The following is a 26,433-nucleotide window of genomic DNA, read 5'->3' as shown; positions in this document are numbered from 1 at the left end:
GCAGTGAGTTTCTTGTCACTGGAGGTGTTCAAGCAGTGTGGCTGTTTGTTTTTCGAAGACATTGTAGAGAAGTTTGATTTGATGATGTCTAAGATCCTTCTAACTCTGATAGTCTATGATTCACTCCTGCCTACTCCACTTGGGAGTCAAAGAAACCAAACCAGACACAGTTTAACAGTGAGCAGCTCAGCCATTCTGTTTGTCCAATTTATGAGGGGAGGCTATTTCACAGAGTGGGTAGGAGTTCAAATGACATAATGTGGGCCAAACAGAATGTTTTTTCATAACTCAGCCTCTGTGACACTATAAAAATATACATTTTTCTGGCCGAGCGCGGTGGCTCACGCCTGTAATCCCAGCACTTTGGGAGGCCGAGGCGGGTGGATCACGAGGTCAAGAGATCAAGACCATCCTGGTTAACACGGTGAAACCCCGTCTCTACTAAAACTACAAAAAATTAGCTGGGCATGGTGGCGCGTGCCTGTAATCCCAGCTACTCAGGAGGCTGAGGCAGGAGAATTGCCTGAACCCAGGAGGCGGAGGTTGCGGTGAGCCGAGATTGCGCCATTGCACTCCAGCCTGGGTAACAAAAGCGAAACTCCGTCTCAAAAAAAAACAAAAAACAAAAACAAAACATTTTTCTTCATGTACTTTGTTTGAGGGCAAAAAGGAGGGGCAGGAAAGGCATTTATAAAGTTTCCTTTCCCAATCTTCAGCTTATAGTACAAGCCTGTAAAACACATGCCAACTGCACCAAAAGTCATTAGTGGTTCTAGCAACGATGCACCCAAACTTCTGTTGAAAGACTTGGGAAATAGGCCTAATGGCATCAAAGCTGCTTTTATCTACCATGATTCAAGAAATACAGTTGTGTTTTCCCCCCATGCTGGCATAAAGGTTGTTGCCAACTAGGGAGTTGAGCATAGTATTAGAATTTTCCAACTTCCACCTGACTGATCAAATAAAGATATATTTAGATATTCAGGAAAACCATACTACAAAGGTAAATAGCCTCTTCTCAAATTCGACCACACCCTTCATGAGCTTCACTTGTCAAATGCGATGGCAATCCATTTCTTAGACACATCACCCATCAAATCTCACTGATTAATTACTCTAGATATTAGGCTGAATCTCAAGAATATCACTACAATCTCAACCTTTGCAACTTTTACTAGATGGCTTATAAGTTTTCTATATTTGTTTGAGAAATATATTGCATAGGGTTTGTGTGTTCATTTTCAAAATTTTAGGGGATTTCACAAATTGGCCAAACTGAATTGTTTAAAAATTACTGACAGCCTAAGAAGCTGACCAAGATAAATATTCTAATGAGCTATAAATCCTGAAAATGTGATTTTAATTTGATGAGCTACCTAGAGCTAAGCAGCAAGGCTATACACACTAAAATCTCACTAACTGCTAGCACGCGTGCCAAGCAACTGCATTTTAGATTTCTTCTGTAAGGAAAAGATTACATTTAAACAAAAAAGTCTACGAATTTCAAAAGTGAGACTAACACTCTTGAACCTAACAACTTGGACGATTTCTCTCCCACTTATCTGATGGCTTTAACTATGAAAGCAAAATACAAAAGAGACATTTCATTGAGTAAGGTCTTTAAATGTCCACATGGGTACCAGGAGAATTTGCTTAAAACTGCTTATAAAGATGGTAGAGAGAATGAGCCCCATCCTATTATTCAATAACCATGTTTGTGATGCATCTGCATAATCTAACCATGCATAAATTAGTATGTGTAATACAACACTTATTTGCATAATAATAGCAAGTTAATAGATGCTTAAAGAGCAGAGACCAACACCACCTTTAAATCAGACATGCCTCCAGGCACTTTGGCCTGTACAGACCAAGATGCCAGAAAAACAGTGAACATCAACCAGAGGAAACAGTCAAACCATTCATTTTTCATCCCTCTAGACATTTCACTTATTTCTCTCCACACACTGGGGAATCATTTTCAAACGACAAAACAGCTTTATGTTTTAAGTGCTAGTACGCTTCTATAATAAAAATCTTAAAGAAATTTTAATAAAGATTGGAGTCAGCAATACTAGTATAATGAACCATTTTGTTTTCTTAGAAATGTAGACAGGAAGGAGCAAAATATTTTTAAAGAATATGTTCAAAATTATACTCATAAAATTGGAAGCCCATCTATTTGCCTAGCAAATAATGACCTAGATTAGATGCTTTTACCCTCTGTCTTATTCTTTTAACTCAAAAAATTTTAAGTGAATTTAAGAGCTTAAAAAGTGTATCAAGAAAAGGCTGGCTCTCTCCTCCATCCTCAAAATGTGTACATGGTGTCGGCCAGGAAAAAAAAAATAATCCTGAATGTCACACAAAGGAAAAGCACAATGATCACTCTCAACCTTTAACAAAGAAGAAAAAAATCAGGAGTTTAAAAAAATCAAAAATCAATACAGACTTCTAAATGACTCCTTTAAGATATCACTTTTCAATTTAACAGGACAGATTTATTTGTATGTGGCTCAAATGTTCACAATTGCTCCCTGCACCTTCATACATAGGAATGAATGTCACAGTGGCAAACAGCAGTAATGAACAATCTTACCTGAGGATATGGAAACCTCCCAAGAGCAAGCTGGGAAAGGAAATAATATTTGTCTAGTTATAGATTTGCATGCAGGGCAGATCTCCTTAAGACAGACAAGTACTAAATTTCAGAACTGTATCTAGCAAATATAAAAAAGCTCACAACCTCAAATGTACAAGCTAAATTATGGCTGTAATTACATTAAGAGCTGTATTTAGAATGGACATTTTCAATGGATGATGTTGCATCCCTGATAAAATATTTTAATAACAAAACATTATCCTTATGTGGTTTCCCTTAGTAATATTCTTGGCTGCATGGGCATTATTCACATTTACATGTGTGCGACAGTTTCTGCTAGACAGAGATGTAAAAACTCTCTGCTTTTCGTCTTGTAAAATGGGAACATCTAATTATTAGTAGGCCACAACATTTTCAGTTACAAGTATAAATGAAGGGTTGTAGGGAGTGGGGAATGGACATTATTATGAAATTGAAAACTGCACCATTATTTTTATCCATTTGTTAAAGTTTTTTCACCCATTTTCTACCCACCAGTGGGAAAACAGCCACTTGAAGGTTGTGAAGTCAGAACTGTAGGTCTAAGTCTGATAGCTTCCAATCTAGCTTGATTTGTAAACAGCTCTGTTTCTGGGCCGGTCACTTAATTTTGATCTTTGAACCCTCACTGTAAAAACAAAATGATCCAACCAGCAATAGGCTTGATATAAAGCAAAAATATATAAACCGTTTTGTTGAGATGGAGTCTCACTCTGTCACCCAGACTGGAGTGCAGTGGCGTGATCTTGGCTCACTGAAACCTCAGCCTACTGGGTTCAAGTGATTCTTCTGTCTCAGCCTCCCGAGTAGCTGGGATTACAGGCGCACACCACCCAGCTTATTTTTGTATTTTTAGTAGCGATGGGGGTTCCACCATGTTGGCCAGGCTGGTCTCGAACTCCTGACCTCAAGTGATCCCCTGCCTTGGCCTCCCAAAGTGCTGGGATTATAGGTGTGAGCCATTGAAGCTGACCAAAAAATAAAATTTAACAAACGTACCAAAACTTATTTAAAGAAAATAGTGACAAAACTTTGCAATTTTATAATGTGGCCCATCCTCAGTTCTGACATCATTTACATGTATTTGTAACTACTTTCAAAACAGAATGACAAGATCAGGGATTTTAAAACTAATGGATCTAACAGAGTATCAACCCACTTCACAGATTCAAACCCAGAGTCCCATTGAAGTAGCTCCCAAACAGTTAACAAGTGGAAGCCTAGGAACTGACCCCAAGATTTACAACTTAATCCAGTGTTCCTTCCAGCATATTACACTGCCTTTCTAGATCTTGAGAAGTTCTGCACTCATTTCAAAGACACTAACACTGCTCAAGCATTTCTGAATTCCCCTTTTGTAGCTGTTTTAGAATCCTTTCAGTTAACAGAATACCTAGTTCAGTTTATTAGTATTGCATCTTATCTTGGATTTAAAATTATACCCCTCAGCTTCCTCATCATAAAAATGATTTGTAGACTAAGGTTTGAATAGCCTATGGATATTACCAAAACCAAAGCAACCTACAAAAACTAAATATTTTGTTGCTTAGACATAAAGATGCTGAAGTTATCAAAGTTCTAAAACCAATATGAACAACAGCAATATAACAGGAATAGACATTATGACCTTGTATGGTGACTACTTTGAAAAGGCCAACACTCATTTGCACATATGCCTGTGTGTTTGTGTATATATGTATGTTTTAGAATACCTAGGTTTCATTACCTTGTACTCATATCTTGTACACAAAATATACACTGATGCGTGTATGGATTTTGAAGATAGAGCTGTAGTATCACCATTTCATTTGATGGATATCATTAATCTCTTCGAGTGTACACAATAAAAACATCACAAGATAGGGTGAAAGAGAGTATAGATGTTTGCCAAACTCCCTTTCGAAGTTTTGTGTGATTATGTTTGTTGTCTACGTACTGGGAGGGAAAGGGCAGGGACTCAGCTCTCCCATCCTCTGTCCCTACCCCACCTCCTCACAATACAGGTTTGTAGGTTTGCCCTACATTTTGAAAATACAGTTTGTTTCTGGCCAATCAGAGTGTGCACGCTGATTCAGGAGGAATCACTATGGTCTACTGTGGTGGGTGAATTAGGCATTTGCAACAGTCTGCAGGCATCACAGTGATCTGTGGTTTATGAGTTTTGTGCATACTGCCATTTGGAGTTAGAAAACCAGCAAGAGGAGAGTCTCACACCTAAAAAAAGCTAATAGCTTAATTATGACTACAAAACACTTAGAATATTGTGGCTCAAGTCCTTCCACAGGCATTGTGCCATTCACTTGGGTATATGCTGAGCAGGTCATTAGGGACCATGGAAGAATGCTGTCCACATGGCTTACAGACAAAGGAAACTTGCCCACCACACATACAGTCACAATCTAAACTAGCTGGCAGGTACCAACAATGACCACTGGCTCTTGCAATTTAAAGAATTAAGCAATAATAAATGGATGGCTTAAAAGGGAGTGGGATACAGAAAAAAAATATGAATTCTCAATTCAACACAAAACTTCCAGTTCTAGGCGGTCATTGTTCTATGCAGGGGCCAGGCTCCAGCCAACTTGGGAATATGCATTCACCCACTTGGCCCTCTCTGTCATGACTGTACAAGGTAAAAACGGATGGCTGATGTCATTTGTTTGTTCTGTAAGACAATGCCATGCATGAGAACAGAGATAAAACTTAGCGCAGTTTGGTCAGCTGGGAACCTCTGTGTACCAGTCTGCTTGGGAACAGGTGGCAGTGCTTGAACTGGTGAGCTCATCATTCACAGGTCTGGCTTTGCTTTCAGTGTTATTTCCTGACATCTTGCGGAACTTCAGTCCTACCTTTTAACTATATTCCTGGGAGGACTGCTTCTAAGACATCTTACAGGTCTGACCTCTTTAGAGTTAGAAGATCTTAACTAGTAGGTACTGCTGCAATTGCAGCATGATGACAATCACTTCCTCTCTCACAGAGGGTCACCATTGGGCTGTTGAAAGACTTGGGGATCTATGCCAGTGAAAACAGGCAAGGGCACTATTAGGCTGGCACTGAAAGTAGTCATTTTAAGGCCCCAGGAGAGGACCCCTGCCTTCTATATATGTCCCTATCCTTCTAGGTCTAATGCAGCTATAGTGTTTATGTTCTACACTATTTGTCTTACAGAAAAGTAGAAGAAAACATATAGCCAGGCTCTAGAACTTTTTTTAACAAGTTCTATTGGGAGGAGGTAAAAAAGAAAACAGTTTCTTAGTAGATATGGTTGCATGAAGAAAAAGTTCTCTACAAAAATAAGACAGGTGTTGTGGCACATGTCTGTAGTTCCAGCTACTTGGGAGGCTGGGGTGGGAGGATCTTCTGAGCCTGGGGAGGTAGGGACTGCAGTGAGCCTTGAGCATGCCATTGCATTCCAGACTGGGCAACAGAGTCAGACCCTATCTCAAAACAAAAACAAACAAACAAACAAAAAACAACAAGTGCTCGACGAGACTGTCAAAAGTCAAAATAAACATGGAATCCTTATGGGGAGGAGAAAGTACATATGCTCCAAGTGCATATTTCACACACAGGCTGACCTGGGGCCATTCTGTATCTTTTACCCCTACTGGTCTATTAATCTACTTGCATTTCCCCAGTTTTTATTGTCAAGGTATTATAAATTAGGAAACTTACAAAAGAGAGTATGTAATCTTCTCTGAAATGGCCTGCAGATATGTCACTGTACTAAATGTGTTTCAGATTTAATGAAGCTTTAATGTCCTTTTTAATTTTGCCTGTTTCTGTATCACCAGGGGTCGGGCAAGGCAATCAGCACTCAAGAGGGTGGTTTGGTTTAAAACTAGGAAAAAACTCATTTGCTTATGAGTTGCACTGTATTTTCTTAATTAAATTTACTGAGTAAAATGGTTTAAGTTCAGCCAACCAATGACCTTTGTATGTAGATTTCGATTTATAAATAGGTTAACAGTTAAAGGAAAGAAAAAAAAAGAATCGCAACAAAGCAAATAGATTAGGGCTAAGCCAATAGAAATCTTCTCTCTCTTTATCATCTTTACAAAAGCAGCATTTAAATATAGGCAGCTTAAGTCTAGTTTTTTTTTTTTTTTTTTAAAGTATACTGAAAAATGTAGACACACATAAGTACAAGCAATTCATCAAATGGGTCTCATATCCTTTTCATTCCCAGGAGGGGAGAAAAGCTCATATCGTAAAAGATTTGGAAAAGCTTTATTTGTCTGAGGCCAGGGGGCAAAGGTAGAGATGAGGAATTCTATTTAATGTTAAATTTAAAAGTACACTTTAATTCCAAATACTTAAGATTTAGCAAACTGCTGAAGACTTTGTTTGTTGTGGGATGTTTGTTTATAACATAAAAGACAGAAAAAGAATGATCTGAAGTGTTTAGCAGTTGGGAATATACTTAAACAGCAGTAAACAACTAACATCTCACTCTAAAAATAGGACTGTTCCTTAGTGTCATCTTATTGACGCTTGACTTGTCCAACCATAATCTATAAAATGCTTTTCAGTTAGCAGCATTTGAATATGTTGGATTTCATAATTTAAATAACAAATATATTTGTATGTGTGTCATAACAACTGCCAAACATATCACACGATAAAAACCTTGGTATTTCAACAAAAAGAAGTTATTTATTTACAAAGCAACAAAATGGCATTTGTTAATAAAAATAATTATTGTCATAAAATCATAAATGATAAAGAGAAAACAAACATTGTAGCCAGAAAACAAGTGCAGGACAAAAAAATTCAAGACATGTTTTTGGTAATCGAGTCTCCTACTCAGAATATCAACTATAGTCTCCGACTGAGAATATCAACTATGCTGTGGGAGTGGTTTTAAATTTACTGTTCTACTGAAGAGCACTGGATTTTTTTATTCTTAATTTAGACATATTCTATGTTTCTCGGCATAACTGCAAATTGAAAATAAGCATTTTCAATATAGCCAGTGTTCTAGCTGAAGGACAAGTTTATAGTCTGAAATGTTCTAAAATTTGTTCTTAATTACCTTGTGCACATTTTACACAATTACATTTCCATCTAAGGATTTTGCATTTAGATTGTACGCTGCAGTTAAATCTTCATTTTATAGAAATGCAGCAGCCACTTTGGAACATTCAGACACAGGGAAACTTTAAAAAATCAGACTTAACTACTGGATTACATAAAATTCCCTAGGTGAGTTTTCATCCCAAGACCAATTTACACAGTCCTAGAGAAAGAGTTTAAATCATCTGAAACTATGCTGGTGAAGAGCCATAATAAATATTAAATACCTCAAAATCTACCCTAAGATTTTACTTTTTTTCCCATGTATCAATTTCACTGTTCTGTTACCGAATGGTTTAAAAACAATCCAAAGGATATAACAGCAATTTACCAGTGTTAAAGTGCTTTGGAGGTTAAACTGACAACAAAGAACACAGAAACACAAAGCGTCTTGAAGTAGGGTTTCAATTAAATGTGGAGGATTTAGTAATGCAGGGCCAAAAAAAAAAAAGAGTTACAAATTAATTTAATCTTCTGCCTATAGTTTGCAGCTGCACTCCAAAGTGTCTGGGGCTTAAGAACAAAGCCTTGAAAGGCCTCAGAGTGAGGAAAGCTTCAATTTTTAATGTATAACGCCATTAGCTGATAACTTGTGGAATCTGCAACCCCTGTGGAGGGGCATAAGTACGAGTAACAGAGACTGATGAAGTGACATATTTGTTCATGTCTAGAACTATGAGGAAGAGGATTATTACTAACACCATCAGGCCTAACAGAAACATGCCCTAATAACCTTTGGGACCCTCCACATTATCAGTTCTCACTACATCAAATATATTAAAATCAAAATCTAATTCACTTTAATTAATGACGATTAGTTTGTTTTACTATTACTGTTTAACTTGTATGATATTATAATACATTGCAAATTAAAGATGAGATAATAAATGTCATGAAAGCATCAAACTGTGTATATCCTTACATTTATACTTGGTGAAATTAGCTTATACTGGTGTCTATTTAAGGAAATTCAAAGACACCATCATTAAAAATGATGAAGAAATACTTTACTTTCAAGAGAATACAGTGAAACCATGCACATTTTTTCCTCATTTGATTTATACTTATTTTCACAAACACTTTCCTATAAACTCTAAGGATTTCTTCAACGTAAACAGAATTATGGCCCAACGGAGGCACCAGAAGCATAATTAATTTGCTCAAAGTCATACTGTAAGTTGCTGGCAGACCCTGTTAAGAGCCTAGGAACACGAGCTCTACAAATGTTTTGGTGATGGCAAAGGACCCTGTCTGCAAAGACCTCACAGACTTCTAGTGCAGTGGGTGAGCCACAGGAAATAACTCGTTGTGTCTATATGAAAAGTACCAAGTACTCTGAGAGCTTGTAAGTAACATTTCTTCTTTTTGTAGAAATAGCCTAAATCTGAGGGTCCCATCAGGAGTGCTCCTTAAGGGGTGCCAATATTAAAAAACAAACATAAAACATCAATGACTACTTGTCCTCACCAAAGTCCGCTGACAGAAACTTATTTAACTTAAGGAGCCCAAACAATAGCACAAATAAATAAATCAAGCACTTATCTACCATTCAGAAGGTCCTGCATTCTGTCCCAGATTATTAATAAGGGAGAAAAGACAGCATTACAAATAAATATTTAACAACCTGCAAATCCTGCACATGTACCCCGTAACTTAAAAAAAAAACAAAAAACAAAAAACAAATAAATGTTTCTAATACAGCACGTTTTTAAAAAAAAAAATAAAAAGAAATGGGTTTATTACAGTAGACACTTAAACAGGGAGAGGGCAACAGTAATTCACAAGTACAATATCCTAATGCTATTCCTTTAATTGCTTTATTTGTTTCACTGTTAAAAATGATTGCTTGCCATATAGCCTAAGCGTGAATGCTGAAAAGCGTGATACATTGAGGTCTCAACCTGGGCAAACTGTACCTAAACTTACACTTTATTGCAGCTTAGTTCACAATCTTCACCTAATATAGGGTTATATCCCAGTGCAGCAGGAGGATAAATCATCCTGGAATATTACTCCAGCAAAGTTTAGCTGTGACTGGAGCATATGTGCTTTCGAGCCACTGAAGCAAAGGCCCATAAAATACACTAATTACTGGAAGTTATGGTCACTGAGTGATTGATAGCGCTCTGCAAGGCAACTTCCTCATTTTCAGCTCTTCTGACGGGGCTCATCCGCCACAGAGCAATTATTAATTCATGACCCACCCCTCAGGCACTAGTACCTTTACGTCTGATTCTCCTGCTACCAAACTACTGCTACAGCTGGACACTGTCTTTCTTCATTCTGATGGCTTGGTAAAGATGATAAAAAGTAGATTTCATGCTAAATGCTATTGTTTTGAATCTTTAAATGTTCTTTGGTCTTTCTAACCCTGCTATCCCAAAACATGTAATTCTCCTTCCTCTCCCATATGCTATTTCACTTGCATCATTTTCTTTTTCTCTTTGTGTGTGTATGTATATGTATGTATGTACTTATGCATGTATAAGCATATGTGTGTGTGTATATATATATACTTATGTATGTATAAGCATATGTGTGTATATGTGTATACTTATGCATGTATAAACATATATGTGAATATATATGCATGTGTTTATGTTTGTGTATGTGTGTGCGTATATCAATCTGTCTATACTACATTAGACCCAAAACCCTAGCTGAGTAACTTTTTGGTTGGATACTGTGTTTAAATGGAATATATAATTTCAACTGGGCCATAGTAAGTATTAGGCAGCTAACTGATAAATAAACAAGAGGGAAAAAGCTTCAATTTAAAAAGACCCACTTTTGTAGCTTTGCAGACACTTTAATTGTTCCATGTTGATTTCCATCAATAGCTCTACTCCAGCAATACTAATTAAAATATCTGGGTATATAACTAAATCTCTAAAAGTCAGTTAAAAACAATGGCAAAGGTCTTTTTCCATGGTATTCCGTGCAATGAGAGAAAATTCATGAAAGACTGAGTTAAAGAGAGATAAAGTTTAGTCATGATTAATGAAAGCAACCATTTTACTTTTCCAATTGAAAAATGAATGTTCTTCATATGTCTGCATAGCTCAGAATGCAACACTGAGGGTAGCTTTCCTATCTGGAATCTGAGATGGTGCAACAGATGAATAGATTGATTTCTAGCCTACCTATTATTTCAGGACTTGGTTCAAATTGTTCCTCCTTTTCTTCTCTTCTGTCAGGAGTTAATCCCAGAAGACTCTACCCACAAGTCTGTGGACAAACTTCATACCACTCTCTGTCCGTAACCTTCACTGGACAGTGTGTACCACATCCTCCCTGGTGACAGTTCCCAGTGTTCTACATCTTCCTGTGTTTCTAGCGCCTTAAACATTTTAACTTGTTTAAGGGCAAAATAAAAATCATAAACTTTTATGTTCTCCATGACACCAGTAATAGCATTTTGCAGTAGGTTGACAATAAGCATTTGTTGTTTATGATATATCCCCTGATGCTGATCTCCCCCAGGACCTGGTCAACCTAGCAGTGTCTTGTTGGCTTGTTTCTATGCCACAGTACCTTAATGAACACGGTACACAAGCTCTTTTTTTTTTTTGAGACGGAGTTTCACTGTTGTTACCCAGGCTGGAGTGCAATGGCGCGATCTCAGCTCACCGCAACCTCCGCCTCCTGGGTTTAGGCAATTCTCCTGCCTCAGCCTCCTGAGTAGCTGGGATTACAGGCACACGCCACCATGCCCAGCTAATTTTTTTGCACTTTTAGTAGAGACGGGGTTTTACCATGTTGACCAGGATGGTCTTGATCTCTTGACCTCATGATCCACCCGCCTCGGCCTCCCAAAGTGCTGGGATTACAGGCATGAGCCACCGTGCCCGGCCACAAACTCTTTAGTATTAGGATTTGATGGTCTTAACTGACAAGGCTCTCTTTTTTTTTTTATAATTTAAAAAATTTTTGATACGGAGTTTCGTTCTTGCTGCCCAGGCTGGAGCGCAATGGTATCATCTTGGCTCATCGCAACCTCTGCCTCCCGTGTTCAAGCGATTCTCCTGCCGCAGCTTCCCAAGTAGCTGGGATTACAGGCATGTACCATCAAGCCCAGCTAATTTTGTATTTTTAGTAGAGACAGGGTTTCTCCTTGTTGGTCAGGCTGATCTCGCACTCCTGATCTCAGGTGGTCTGCCCGCCTCAGCCTCCCAAAGTTCTGGGATTACAAGCGTGAGCCACCACGCCAGGAAGGCCCTCTTACATATCACTGCTTAGACTCATCAGTAGCTACCATTTTCACATATTTAAGCATTATGATGAATTTGGATGACTTATTTCTTATTAAAGATTAAAGGGTTGCCAAGAAGGAACAAGATTAGAGTTAAATGAACTCATGGAGACAGAGTAGAATGATGGTTACCAGAGGCTGGGAAGGGTAGTTGGTGGGGAGGAGAATGGGGATGATTAATGGGCACAAAAATATAGTTGGAATGAGTAAGATTCTAGTATTTCATGGCACAACAGGTGATCACAGTCAACAAAAATTTACTGTACATTTAATAACTAAAAGAGTATAACTGGAATGTTTGTAACAAAAATAAATGATAAAGGCTTGAGGTGAATACCCCATTTACCCTGATGTGATGATTACACATTGTATGCCTGTATCAAAAGATCTCATGTACCCCATTCATATGTACACCTACTATGTACCCATGTTTTTTTTTTTCGAAATGGAGTCTTGCTCTGTCACCCAGGCTGGAGTGCAGTAGTGCAATCTCGGCTCACTGCAATCTCCATTTCCCAAGTTCAAGCGATTCTCCTGCCTCAGACTCCCAAGTAGCTGGGATTACAGGTGCACACCACCATGCCTGGCTAATTTTTGTATTTTTAGTAGAGATGGGGATTCACCATGTTGGCCAGGCTGGTCTTGAATCCTGACCTCAAGTGATGCGCTCACCTCAGCCTCCCAAAGTGAGACAGGAGACACTGCACCCGGGCCCCATCAAAAAACTTTTAAAAAGATTAAAGTGCCCCAAACTCCATCTCATATGTTTACTTCAACAGTCATTTGAATCCTCATGATAATTAAGAAATATCACCCTTTAGAAATGTCTGTAATGCTGACCTGTGTCCTGTGACAACAGGCATCCCTAATCATGACAATGCTCTCTTAGAGACCTACCTTTGGGGGCTTCCAGTTCTAAACCATTCTCTGAAATCATGCAGTTGTGGGTATTTGAGAAAACATTAGTGCTGGGGTCTAGTCTATTGAGCTCAACTTAACCCACATTTCTACTTCTAGACATTTCAAAGTCAAGAACTCATAAACAATTGATATTCTCACACTTCTGGCCTCTGTGCATGCCACTGCTCCTGTTGTAACATTGTCCTCCAAATCTAACCCATTCATCAAAGCTTAGCTTAGATACCAGCACTTCTAGGAAGCTTTCTGAAATGTACTATGCTTCTAGTGACGGCCTTAACACAATCTACACCCCAAGTTGCTCTTTTGCAATATGACTTTGTTGCTTTATCATCAAGAACCTACACTGTGATCAACAGAACGTGGGTCAGGCGTGGTGGCTCACACCTGTAATCCCAGCACTTTGGGAGGCTGAGGCAGGCAGATCATGAGGTCAGAAGTTTGGGACTAGCCTGGCCAACCTGGTGAAACCCTGTCTCAACTAAAGATATAAAAAAATTAGCCGGGCACAGTGGCACACACCTGTAATCCCAGCTACTCAGGATGCTGAGGCAGGAGCATTGCTTGAACCTGTGAGGCAGAGGTTCGAGTGAGCCAAGATCAAGCCACTGAACTCCAGCCTGGGTGTCAGAGCGAGACTCTGTCTCCAAAAAAAAAAAAAAAAAAAAAAAAAACAATAAAAACAATAACAACCCCCCCCAACCCCCCCAAGAATGTGGCAGAAACAATCCTGTGTAATTTCTGAGGTTGGGCCTTGAGGGATTTGTAGCTTTTGCCATCACAGCTTAGAACAGGCACCACAAAAGAAGTCCAAACTAGCCACGAAGGGGAGATGGGAAAGGAGGAAGGGAGGTCCCAGCCACTCCTGGTCATCCCCACCAAAGCATCATACATGCAGATAAAGTCATCTTGGATCTTCCATCCTCAGCTACTACCCAGCTGCAACCTGATGAGAGGCTTTTGATGCTACACAGAATGGCTAAGCCCTGCTAGGATTCCTGACCCACAGAATCCCGAGTAAATAAATGGTTATTTTAAGCCACTAATTTCGGGTAGTTTATTAAGCAGTAATCAATCACTGAAATGCTTTCTCTGACACTGATGTCAGACCACACTCTCATTTACCCAGTTTTACGTGTTTCCATTGCACTTGTCTTTCTTCCCATTAGTCAAGGAGCCCCTGAGGGCAAAGTTTGTTCCCTTACTGCCAACACTGGATAGCACTGGATAAATGTTTACTAATTAGATGGGATCCTTACCTACCTACTTCTATTGCAGTAGACATACTGGAGATTAGGCTAATATTTGTGTTTAACAAATAAACTAGGCCTTAGTTTCTGAAAGACAACTAGCACATTTTGAAGTATGGTAAAATTGAACCAGCTACAGGGATAGTGTAAGGTGTAAACCTATGAAGAGCAGTCTTGACTGACCAGCAGAGTCACAATAAACCTGTCTTTTCCTTTATCTGATTTCCTGCTCAGTTCCATGTACTATTCATCTCTTCTTTTTTTGAACTATTTTATCTACTTTTCTATATAGTTTAATGGAAGAAAGTAGACTTTAATCCATGAGTCAGGATACTTGACTGCTGCTGCCTGGTCTATTCACTTAACCTTTCTAGAAAAGTCCTTAAACTTACCTGGATCTAAGTTTCCTCATTTGCAAAATGGGAACTTTGATGCTCATAAGGTGAAACCATACTTGATGCTTCAAGTTGCTGATTTTTCAGAGTGGGGAGAAGCTTGAAAGAGATAATGAATACCAAATGGCTTTGTTAAGTATTACACTTTTTAAAAAGTGTGATGCTGTCACCCTTCTTGTTAGAATGACATTGAGCAACAGGATGTCAAGAGCTTGGAAGAGAAGAAAGAGCACTATACTTCACATCAGAAGACCCAGATTCCAGTCCCCTTTTGTACAGTTCCCTGGAGGCCAGCTTCCTCACTGCTAAGAAGAATGGTCTGGTTTAACAAGTTTTAAATCCTCTAAGTTAAAAAACAATTCTAGTCTCTAAATACAACATAAGGCATATAAAATAATTTTCTAGGAGCAGTGGCTTTTACCACTGAATATCTCAAAGTTAGCAGACATGGTTCCCAAAATTATCATAGACCTAGAATTTTAGAATTGAGAGATGTCACTAGAAGACTGGTTCCTTCTTATCTTTCAAATCTCAAGTCAAAAGTAATCCCATACCAAGAAGTTACTCCTAGCATATCATCCTGTTTGTTTGTTTGTTTTCCTTTTTATTTTTAGAGACAGGGTCTTGCTTGGTCGCTGGAGTGCAATGGCATAATCATAGCTCACTGCAGCCTCGAACTCCTGGGCTAAAGGGATCCTCCTGCTTCAGTCTCCCAAGTAGCTGGGACTACTGGTGTGTGCCACCACATGCAGCTTAACTCACTTATTTGTCTAAAAAGTAAAAATTGTCAAACAGTCTTTTACAAAATGTAGGCTCCATGAAAGCAGGGATTTTGTCAGTTTTCTTCTCAGCAGTGTCTCCAGTGACTAGCACAGGGCCCGCCACATACCAGGCACTCAAAAAATATCTGCTGAGTGACCAAATGAATACATGACTGCATCTTGTCTAACCTTATACCTGTCTCTTCTACAGGAAAGTTCTTTTAAAAAATCTGAGACAAGCAGTCATTCAGTCACTACTTAAATGTCCCCAGCGATGGAAAATTTTTACCTCTAAAGGCAAACGATTCCACTGCTGAGGTCGAAAAGTATAGAGTCTATGCATTCGAAAATCCTTCTTTATACTGAATAGAAAGTCATGGTTTTGTTTGTTTGTTTGTTTTTTGGCTATTGTTTTAGTTTCAGAAGGTTCAGCCTTCTTGTCATAAAAGATCAGCTTGCTGCTTCTCCACTGACAACAATCCATTAAACATCAGAAAATGGGTTGTCACATGCCTGCTTTGTTTTCTATGTCTTTATTCTTCATATCAAGGCTTTGTGTTTTTTTACATTTCAAATTCTATGTATGCGTGTGTATACATAATATGAGCATGTGCTACTGGAAAAACTTTAAAATCAGTCTGAAATCCATCAAAACAACAAAGTGCTTAGCTGAGACTGCCAGCACCTGTTCCGTCTTGTTGTGTCAATCTCATGGTTGTTCCCAACAGCTCTGAACACAAAGCAAGCTCAACAATGCCTTATTCAGTGAGAAACACTTCACTTTGTCCTCCAGTTTCACATTCACTGCAATCACTGACAACCTCGGAAAATGCACACTGAGGCATGGTAATCTGAGACAGCTGGATCCCTTCACAAACCTTGCAAAGGACTGAACTAGTCAATCCATCATCTGCCAAAGGTCATTTTAACAGCTCCTTTTTGCACTAAGTTACATACAATTTTAGACCCCACAAAAAAAGATAATGGAAAAAAATCAAGTTAAGACAGAACTACAGAAAAGGGAGTAAGAGCAGGGGAAGGAGTGACAGAAAGTCTTACAAGCTATTTTCTTCAGCATCCTTCGTTGGGAGGGGAGAACTCGCGACAAGGATTCCAGAAGTACATCCTCCCCACTTTCCTATAAAATCTTCCATGGAAATTTCCTTTGTCTTTGGGCCCGTCAGATCTTTTCACCTTTTGATAGTTCTCAGCAAAAACTTTGGTCAACAGGTAAAATGTTTCACTAGTTGGGAGACTAGCTGGATCATGATCCAGGTGAGGTGTGTACTTTATCTGAACTACCTGGGACCAGAAATATTTCAGATATTGGCCTTTTTCAGATTCTGGAATATTTGCATTATCCTTACCAGCATCCCCAATCCAAAAACCTGAAATCCTAAATGCTCAAATGAGTGTGACCTTTGAGGGTTATGTTGGTGTTCAAAAAATTTCAAATTTGGGAGTACTTCAGATTTTGGACTTTCAGATTAGGAATATTCAACATGTGGTAAGATTTCATTCACATTCTTGAAACTAATTATTTAAAAAGAAGAGGAGAAAATATCAGTATTTCAGTGAAACACACCAAATGCCAAGTTTTTATGGTGTAGAAAAGTTGATGGCAGCTGCTTACAGAGCATCCAGAGCCATCCGTCACCCCTCGGACCAGATTCACAACCACCAAGGACTAGGAAAGCAAACAAAGCCACAACCATATACCCACTAGAAACAGCTGTATGTGATTTTTTTTTTTTTTTTTGGCAGCTGGTAGGGGTGGGGGAAAAATGAGTTCTGTATATTTAGAGGCAAGAGCCAAGTCTAGAAAATGCTTTATAATTCTTACTACTTGGTAAGCACTCAATACATACAAGATGCTACTTTAAAGAGCTTACTTCTTCAAGTAACTCTACGTGACTGTTAATGTTGAATAAAAGTGCTGGGTGCAGTGGCTCATGCCTATAATCCCAGCACTTTGGGAGGCTGAGGCAGGTGGATCACCTGAGGTTGGGAGTTCGAGACCTGCCTGACCAACATAGAGACACCCTGCCTCTACTAAAAATATAAGATCAGCTGGGCATGGTGGCATATGCCTGTAATCCCAGCTACTCAGGAGGCTGAGGCAGAAGAATTGCTTGAACCCAGGAGGTAGAGGTTGTGGTAAGCCAAGATCATGCCATTGCAGTCCAGCCTGGGCAACAAGAGTGAAACTCCATCTCAAAAAAAAAAAATTATTCATGAAAAAGCCTAGAATATTGAATATATTCTAATCTTGCTTTCAAAAAATATAAGTGTTTATTATTATCTTCTGCCTCCCTTATTACACTGTAGGCTGAATATGCCTATTTGTTTGCCAGTGTATCCCCAGCACTTAATATGTTTGACATGTAAACGGTGTTCAATAAATATTTAAGGAATGAATACGTTCTAACGTTACCTTCAAGTTACACATAAGAAACTGACACTTGGCAAACTGAACTGGCTAAGATCACACTGATTATACGTGTTGGTGCGAATATATGAACTGAATTCTGGTTAATCCAGTCTGAGTTCTTTAAAAGTTCAAGAATTAGGATAACAGCCCTTGATTCTAAAAATGATATCAGAAAGAAAATAATAAAATGACAAACTCACCATCAAACTTCTTCAGAAGTTTCTGTCAAGGGTATAGGGCTGGGTGATTCATGCCACTTTTCTTTTTGAGATGGAGTCTCGGTCACCCATGCTGGAGCGCAATGGCACAATCTCAGCTCACTGCAACCTCCGCCTCCTGAGTTCAAGCGATTCTCCTGCCTCAGCCTCCCAAGTAACTGGGATTACAGGTGCCTGCCACCATGCCCAGCTAATTTTTGTATTTTTAATAGAGATGGGGTTTCGCCATGATGGCCAAGCTGGTCTTGAACTCCTGACCTCAGGTGACCCACCCACCTCGGCTTCCCAAAGTGCTGAGATTACAGGCGTGAGCCACTGTGCCCGGCCCATGCCACTTTTTAAATACTTTTTTTTTTTTTTTTTTTGAGACGGAGTTTCGCTCTTGTTACCCAGGCTGGAGTGCAATGGCGCGATCTCGGCTCACCGCAACCTCCGCCTCCTGGGTTCAGGCAATTCTCCTGCCTCAGCCTCCTGAGTAGCTGGGATTACAGGCACACGCCACCATGCCCAGCTAATTTTTTGTATTTTTAGTAGAGACAGGATTTCACCATGTTGACCAGGATGGTCTCGATCTCTTGACCTCGTGATCCACCCGCCTCGGCCTCCCAAAGTGCTGGGATTACAGGCTTGAGCCACCGCGCCCGGCCATAAATACTTTTTCTTATATTTACACAGCTCTACATGGTTTATGTGTTTATTTATAAGTACAGAAGATCACATCTCATTTTCCTGATATCTAATGAGTCTTATCTGACTTCCATTAAACAATATGTATACGTAAAAATGAGATGTGTTAAGCTTTTACATTCCAGTGAGACAAAAGGTAGTTATATCCAATAAGGGCTCTCCTGGGAATGTGATCTAGCTAGGGTGTTTCCTTGGGGAACTCCCGACATCTGGATCTTTAAGTCTTCCTAGTCAATTTCCTTAGAGAAAGTCTCTGCCAATCTCTTGCCTGAAAAGTAATCTTGACCATGAGAATCCTAGGAACAGGATGGGAGGTCTCAACATTCAGAATCTAAACTTTCACTCAATGCCTTTGAATGCAGTAATGGAACCCAGGCTCCTATGGTGCCAGGTATCACCTATTTTATTTGCTCCAAAAAACCCTCGCCTCAGTTTTGTTAGGCTGAGCGTCCACCCACGCTGTTTACTCAAGTACATTAACAACTGTCTTCTATTGGGTTTCATAAGTAATTTATATTAGTTTGTAATAAATGAAAGATTAGTCATCATAATTGTCAAACTGACTTTAAAGCAATTCTCCTCTGTTGGTTCCACCTTGACTCCTAGCTCCACATACCTGGTCCCACCAATTCCGGAGCCTTTGGGTGTTTACAGTACATCAGACTGCCGGCTTGCTTGTATTCTCAGCCCTGGTCTGAGACAGTTGTTTACTGTTGTCTGATATTCAAAACTTAAGTGCTGTTGTCTCCTTTCCCTTTCTCTTTATGGTATCCTTTTTGTGAGTATGTGTGTGTGTGTAAATCACATTATGACTATTTTTAGCGGAGTTTGAGGTGAAACTGTAAGCTAAAGCTTGCATCATCTTTAACCAAATTAGTAGTCTTTCTGATTCAAATGTAAACATTTCAAAGGGTAATTCCTTTTAAAGAGAGGGGATAAAGCCTTTTTTCCCTTGTGAACTTTGTCCAAAGGCTCTGAAAGTAGATATTCCATCTAAAGAGGAGGAAACTGAGGCTCAGAGAAATTAAATGATTTACCCAAGGTTCTCTATCTTAGGCTGGCTGAAGTAGAATTCAAATCTGGATCTGATACTTTGATAAACTGAAAGCTCTTCTTCACAAGCAAAACACTGTAATCAATTCTGCAAATATCTATGGAAATTTATATTAAAGACTCCATCACACTTTAAACTCTGATCTTTATTTTCAGAAACTGCTATTAAAAAACTATTACAAAAGTAGGAAGAAACCAAGTCAAAAAGATTTCTTGAGTGCCCACTGGGGGAACGGAATTGTACTAAACAGTATGGAAGATTAGGAGAGAATCAGATTCGAGTCCTGTCATAAGGAACTATGACATGCCTATACATTACTGTAATACAAAGTGGACAATTTACATGCCACAAGCATGATGCAGACGAAGGCAGACGAGGAAGATATTACCTTCAGCTGGAGATATCAGAGCTGGCATCACAAAGGATGGTTATTTAAACTCTATTTTGGGGAGATGAAAAATATTACATGTACAGAGAACAGCATAATATTCTATGGGTTTATTTTTAACTTGGTAATTCTAAAACTCACAATTATTTTTGTCAAAACAATAGAGCCCATAAAAATCTTCAGAAGATGGCCGGGTGCAGTGGCTCACACCTGTAATCCCAGCACTTTGGGAGACCAAGGTGGGTGGATCACCTGAGGTCAGGAGTTCAAGACCAGCCTAGCTAACATGGTGAAACCTCGTCTCTACTAAAGTTACAAAATCAACTGGGCGTGGTGGCACACGTCTGTGATCCCAGCTACTCAGGAGGCTGAGGCGGGAAAATTGCTTGGACCTGGGAGGTGGAAGTTGCAATGAGCTAAGATTTTGCCACTGCACTCCAGCCTGGGCGACAGAGTAAGATTCCATCTCGAAAAAAGAAGTTCTTTTTTCAGAAGATGATGTTACTTACATGACAATGACAATGACCTTGTGTGGTTCTCTGAATATGTTCTTGACCTATCTTGAGACATTTTTCTAAGCCATGGTCCTTGCTTTCATCATTTAGCACATCATTCAAATCACTTCAGTAAAGCACTGGTTATGATGAAGAGAGATCTCAGAGGACTAGATGACACACCAATTAACCAGGCACATTGAGCCAGACTGTTCTATGCCTCAGACTCAGGAGACTGGTTAGAGAGGCGGCAAACAGGCAGAAAGAATGAGGATCCAAGCAAAAAGAGAAAAATGTATATGCTAAAGATGGGGCTTTCAGTGGCACACCTGTAGTCCTAGCTACTCAGGAGGGTGAGGAGGGAAGATTGCTTGAGCCCAGGAATTCAAGGCAAGTCTGGACCACCTAGCAAGACTGCCTCTAAAAAAGGGTAGGGGGCAGGTTTTCAGTCTGACTCCAATAGAAGAGCCTGTCAGATTATTCACTATCAACCTTAATAAAGTGTATAATAACCCACCACACAGAATCCCAAAACAGAATATGTATTTGTATAGCATCCTCAGTGAAAATAAGAACATTACAGGACTAGCCTGGTGCCTTTTTTATGCAGATGCAGCACCCTAAATACTCCAGATTGCAGGGCTAAGGAGAATGCATGTCGACTTAGTTTTTCATTCAAGAAGGACCAACTTAAAACTCAATTTTGCAGATATGACTGTTTACTTCCCCACTACAGATTTATCTTGCGAACTCAAATGATATGATAATATAAATGGAATAATTACTTCGTAAAAAATGAGACTGGGACTTTATCCTTAAGCCATACTTTAGACTGAACTGCCATAATTTCTGAAATTCAGAAATTATGCCCTAAAATATTTTAGCCAACCCTAATAAAACTATCAAACTTGGTAGTTTATACATATACCAAATTCATTTTCATTTTAAAGTTTAGCCCTGAAGTCTCTCTTTTTTTTTTTTTTTTTAGCCCTGAAGTCTTGAACAGTGACTGCAAGGTTAACAATCCTTAACATCTCCCAGGCAACTGAATCAGTATGAGCTTTCTAGAAGAGGTAAACAAATATTCCATGGAAGGATTATCCTCCTAGTTTGTCCTAGTTCAGGAATTTTATATCCTTGTTAGTGGGTCTCACTTCTTTTTTATTTTCTTTTTGCATTTCCACACTGATTCTTGCTAATGAAGGTTCAAGGAGAAAGAACTACAAATCCACATGGGTTCTCTTCCTCAGTAGAGAGGGAGCCCATACAAACCCCATATAAGGCAATGACCTTTAATGATTCCATAACTAATCCAGAGGATGGGAACTACAACACATTTAAAGATCTGAGTTAAAAACTACAAACAGACAATGGAGAAACCGGCCAAATTCTTCCCATCAACTCAAACTGCCATACATTAGTCAAGGTAAACAATACTTTTTTCCCTTCCTAAGGGTAATTTCCTTCTTTTTGTTACATCTGCCAACTCCAAATACTACATGCAGGTGACAAAAACCTGGAAGACACACCCTTTATCCCTCTAACAGAGGGATGCTGTACTGAAAGGAGAAAGGAGTGATTCTGTCCCTGGATAAAAGATAGTCTGATATTAAAGTTTCTTTGCTTAAGGCATAAATGTACCTGTCTGCGAGTTGTTGTTGTTGTTTTTTTTAATGGCAGATTTTAGTGGCATGTAGCATCATTTTTTATGAAAGAGTGTGGCGGCCTTGTTATGACTCCTAATGGGGGCTGTGACAGCACATTAACAAGGCAAGGGGCAGTGGGAAGAAGGCAGACAAGGAGGAATTCTGTCATTTCAGGGGTTTAAAACAATGAAGGCATTCAGGTGGGTGCAGTGGTGCACCTGTAGTCCTAGCTGCTCAGGAGGCTGAGGCAGGAGGAAGACCCCAGGAACTCGAAGCAATGCTGGGCAACACAGCAAGACAATGTCTCTAGAAAAAAAAAAAAAAAAGTGGGAGGTGGTGGGGGCAGCCTTCAAGTCTGACAGCTGTAAACTGAACTTTCTGCTTCTGGCATCGCCAAACGTCAGAGATGAGGGTTTATGAAACTGGGGGAAAGGGTGCTAGGGAGACATAGAAGAGAGGAAATTTTCATTCCCATTTTGTCTTTATCTGATTCTTTTTTTGAGGGGGGAGGGATGGAGTCTCACGCTGTCGCCTGGGCTGGAGTACAATGGCGTGATCTCAGCTCACTGCAACCTCTGCCTCCCGGGTTCAAGTGATTCTCCTGCCTCAGCCTCCCAAGTAGCTGAGATTATAGGCACATACCACTACATCCGGCTAATTTTTTGTATTTTTAGTAGAGATGAGGTTGCACTATGTTGACCAGACTGGTCTTGAATTCCTGATCTCATGATCCGCCCCCCTCAGCCTCCCAAAGTGCTGGGATTACAGATGTGAGCCACCGCACTTGCCCCCAACCTTTTTTTTTTTTTTAAAAAGACTGCATCTTGCTCTGTTGACTAGGCTGGAGTATGGTGATGCAATCATAGCTCACTGCAGCCTCAAACTCTTAGGCTGAAGCAATCTTCCTGCCTCAGCCTGCCACGTAGCAAGGACTAAAGGCACACATCACCAATCCCGGCTAAATGAAAAAAAAAATTTTTTTTTTTAAAGATGGGGTCTTGCTATGTTGCTAGACTAGTGTTGAACTCCTGGCCTCAAGCAATCCTCCTGCCTCACCCTCTCAAAGTGCTGTGATTACAGGAGCGAGCCACCAGGCTTGGTCTCTATTTGATTCCTGTGCAATTTCAAGGAAATTCCTTTGCTCAATTTCCTATATTTTTACCCATTTTTTCCTCCACCACAGGTACCCTAGGAGAAGAAACTGTTTAACTGAAAACACTTTTGAAGAAGGCATGCACACAAACAGGTAATGAAACTACACTAGGGGAGACCTTGCATAAAAATGTGACATTTCATCTCTCCTTAAGTGTTTGTCTTAGAGTATGCTGGGAAATGGGGAAGGGATCCTCCATCTTTTCCCACTTTCTTCTAATGGCAAAGTCTGTTCGAGATCAATCTCCCTCAAATGTCAACTCTGCGTGAAATCCCACCCCCTTCCCCTTGTGGCTCAGAGTCGTTCGTAAATATCTTTACTGAAGACCCATCACACTATTCTGGGCTATAGGTGTCTGTCTTCTCTACCAGAGGTGGGCTCTCCTTAGCTCTGTGTGCTCCACTCTCCAGGGCCTGGCAGGGCAAGTGCTTAAGAATTGAAGGAAGGAAAGTTTCTGCTAGAAAGAAAATCTTGTTTTTAAAAATGAGAGTAAACAGAAGAGGAGCAATTCTTAGAAAGTGTTGACTATGTTACAGAATGCAGTTTGTTCCTCAGATTCTAAAATGCTATTAAGATTCACAATTACATCTATAGTGATTTTAAATTGTATTTACCACTTCTATTCCTAGCATACTATGGTAAAAACACAGAAGAATCTTGGCCTTCAAGTACTTCTTTTGGACTAACTTCCTAATCCCTTCAGGTAGTGTTCTCATCACATTGGCCCTTAAGAAAAAACAAGAACCTTGGGGTTCCCTTGTTATCTTCACTACTGAATCCCCACAATTTCTCATCTATGGGCTCAAAACCTCCTACTTCTTTTCCCTATCACATGCTTTTCTTTACCTTGGACCCCGAACAGATTAGGCATAAAACATATGCCAGAGGCCTTACACTATTCTTTAATGACTTACTGGTCTATTACCTGGGTTGGTAACATGTTGCATGGGAGTAATAAGCCCCTAAAGGGCAGGGGCTACAATCCCATAGTTCCTTCTGAAGGCATTTAGTTAAGCATCATGTACAGAGGTGCTCACCAACCCTCTCTGATGATCATAATCTGATTCCTCTCTACAATCTCTAATAACATCTCTTCCTTCTGCTGTAACACCCGGCTCCTTACCAGCCATTTTAAAGTACAAGGAGCATCAAGAAGCCTAGCTCTTCCTGGCCTTCACTCCTGACCATCTGGTTATCTGCTCTCTACTTTACCGCATGAGCCAACACAGTCCTTCTGGCATTCAGGTGTCCCACACTCAAGGCTGACACTTTTTCACACAGTTCTCTATACCTAATCCTCTTTGATCCCCAAAATTCAATGAGTCTGTTTTTTTCAGTCTTCCAGAGAATATTCAATAGTTTATCTCCAGGATAAATGAATATCATCAAGAAAACCCAAATACATCAATGGCAGTCTCCCTCCTTATACCACAAAGAGTGTCTTTTCAATCATCTTTGCACCCCTAGCATACGGCAAAATACTGGCAGACAGACCCATATTTCAATATGCAACATAAAGATAACTATGTCATATTTATTGAGCACCTGTCTTCCTACCTACCTAAACTGATCTCCCTGTCTCCATGCCTGCCTCTCCACAGTCATGATCCACAGAGCACTCAGTGATCCTGTGAAAATTTAAGTCAGATCATTTCTTGTAATAGTAATACCTAAAGTCCTTAGCATGGCCAACAAGGCTATATTTGACCTGGCCCCTGGCTACTGCTCTAAATTTATTCTTTCTCACTTTTTCCTTGCTAACTCCACTCAAGTCATACTGGTCTCTCCCTTAAATACGCCGAGTGCCCTCTATTTGGTGCCTTTGAACTTGTTGTCAGGTGGCTCCCTTCTCTCACAGAGTCAAGTATTTGCTCGAGTGGTACTTCATCAGAGAGGACTGGTGTGCTTTCTTTTTCTCCATATCACCACCCGACAAATTACATAGTTAGTTACCCTTTTGTTTTCTGTCCTTCCCCTCATGCCCGAGCCATCCCCAAATGGAACTCCATGACAGCCAAGACTTGCGTGTTCTTTCATCACTCCATCCCCATTGCCTACACAGCAGGCATAGCAGGAGCTCAGCACATGAACGCATAAACGAATGTAGAAAGGATGAATGGTGAACATTCATATGTGCTCTAAATCTTAGATCTAATAGTTACGCTCTCTTCCAGTAGTGCCATGCCTCTGCATTTTATGCCATTTTATCACTGTCTTAGTCACACAACTCTAGAGTATGTGAAAGCTAAGGAAAGAAAACAAAAAAAATGAGCAGTAGCAGAGTCATAGAATGTTCCTCTAGAAAGGGGCTTAGAGGTCAGTATTTTACAAATGAAGACACTGAGGCCCAGTGAAGAACAGGGTCACCTAAGAAACTAGTAGCAAACCTGGAACTATAATCTAGGTCTTCCATTCCCAATCTTGGATTCTTATCTCTACGCCATGTAACTTCTCAATTGTCTTACACTATATCCAGTCATTTATAAAATAAATGACAACAACTTAAAATATGCAAAAGGAAATTGTGTAACAGCAATCCTGAGTCCCACAAATCAAAAACACTAGTTTGCCTTGAAACAGGCTAATAGAATAGGCCCTTGAAGATTCTGTTGGGAGATTCAGTTCTGAGATCTGACCACCATTATTGCCAACCTCTCAGCTGATGCATACATACTGTATTTCCTCTTAGATTCCCTTTTAAGAAGAAGAAGATTTAATAAAGTTGAACAGTTTATTTTTGCTTTCTTGCTACTGTGCAGGTGAATTGAGTTTGAAGATTATTTCCTGACAAATACAATTGCATTCATGCATTACAAAAATAGCAGAAAAAGTATTTGACTAAAAAAAAAATGGTTATAAAATCATGATTGCAACTCTATGACATTATTTAAAGAGTCCTTTCTACTTTTCTATTATAAGAAGTACTGGCCAGGAACAGTGGCCCCAGCCTGAAATCCCAGCACTTTGGGAAGTCAAGGCATCAGGATCACTTGAGCCCAAGAGTTCAAGACCAGCCTGGGCAATATGGCAAGACCCCATCACCATTAAGAAAAAAAAAAAAAGTCC

General features: G+C 39.7%; 1 protein-coding gene and 1 long non-coding RNA gene across 12 annotated transcripts in view; one reads left to right on the top strand and one right to left on the bottom strand.

The window, feature by feature from the left end:
* MAP2K5 (mitogen-activated protein kinase kinase 5) overlaps positions 1–26,433 on the bottom strand; it is a 261,524-nt gene that overhangs the window by 78,262 nt on the left and 156,829 nt on the right. For 10 of the 11 annotated variants that reach the window (XM_032244603.1, XM_032244610.1, XM_032244604.1 and 7 more), the window contains one exon: positions 2,600–2,629. The exons of the other annotated variant lie outside the window; for it this stretch is intronic. In XM_032244603.1, coding sequence (XP_032100494.1) covers positions 2,600–2,629 — 30 coding nt within the window. The remainder of the gene's footprint in view (positions 1–2,599; positions 2,630–26,433) is intronic. 11 annotated transcript variants of the gene reach the window in all.
* On the top strand, positions 4,260–24,688 carry LOC116527587. The gene is made up of 3 exons (XR_004258617.1): positions 4,260–4,271; positions 19,175–19,185; positions 24,613–24,688. It is a non-coding gene; the product is annotated as an uncharacterized LOC116527587 (long non-coding RNA).

Source organism: Sapajus apella, unplaced genomic scaffold (genome assembly GCF_009761245.1).
Source record: "Sapajus apella isolate SASKATOON/1434 unplaced genomic scaffold, GSC_monkey_1.0 scaffold55, whole genome shotgun sequence".
NCBI lineage: Eukaryota > Metazoa > Chordata > Mammalia > Primates > Cebidae > Sapajus > Sapajus apella.
This window is presented reverse-complemented; position numbering and strand designations above follow the sequence as displayed.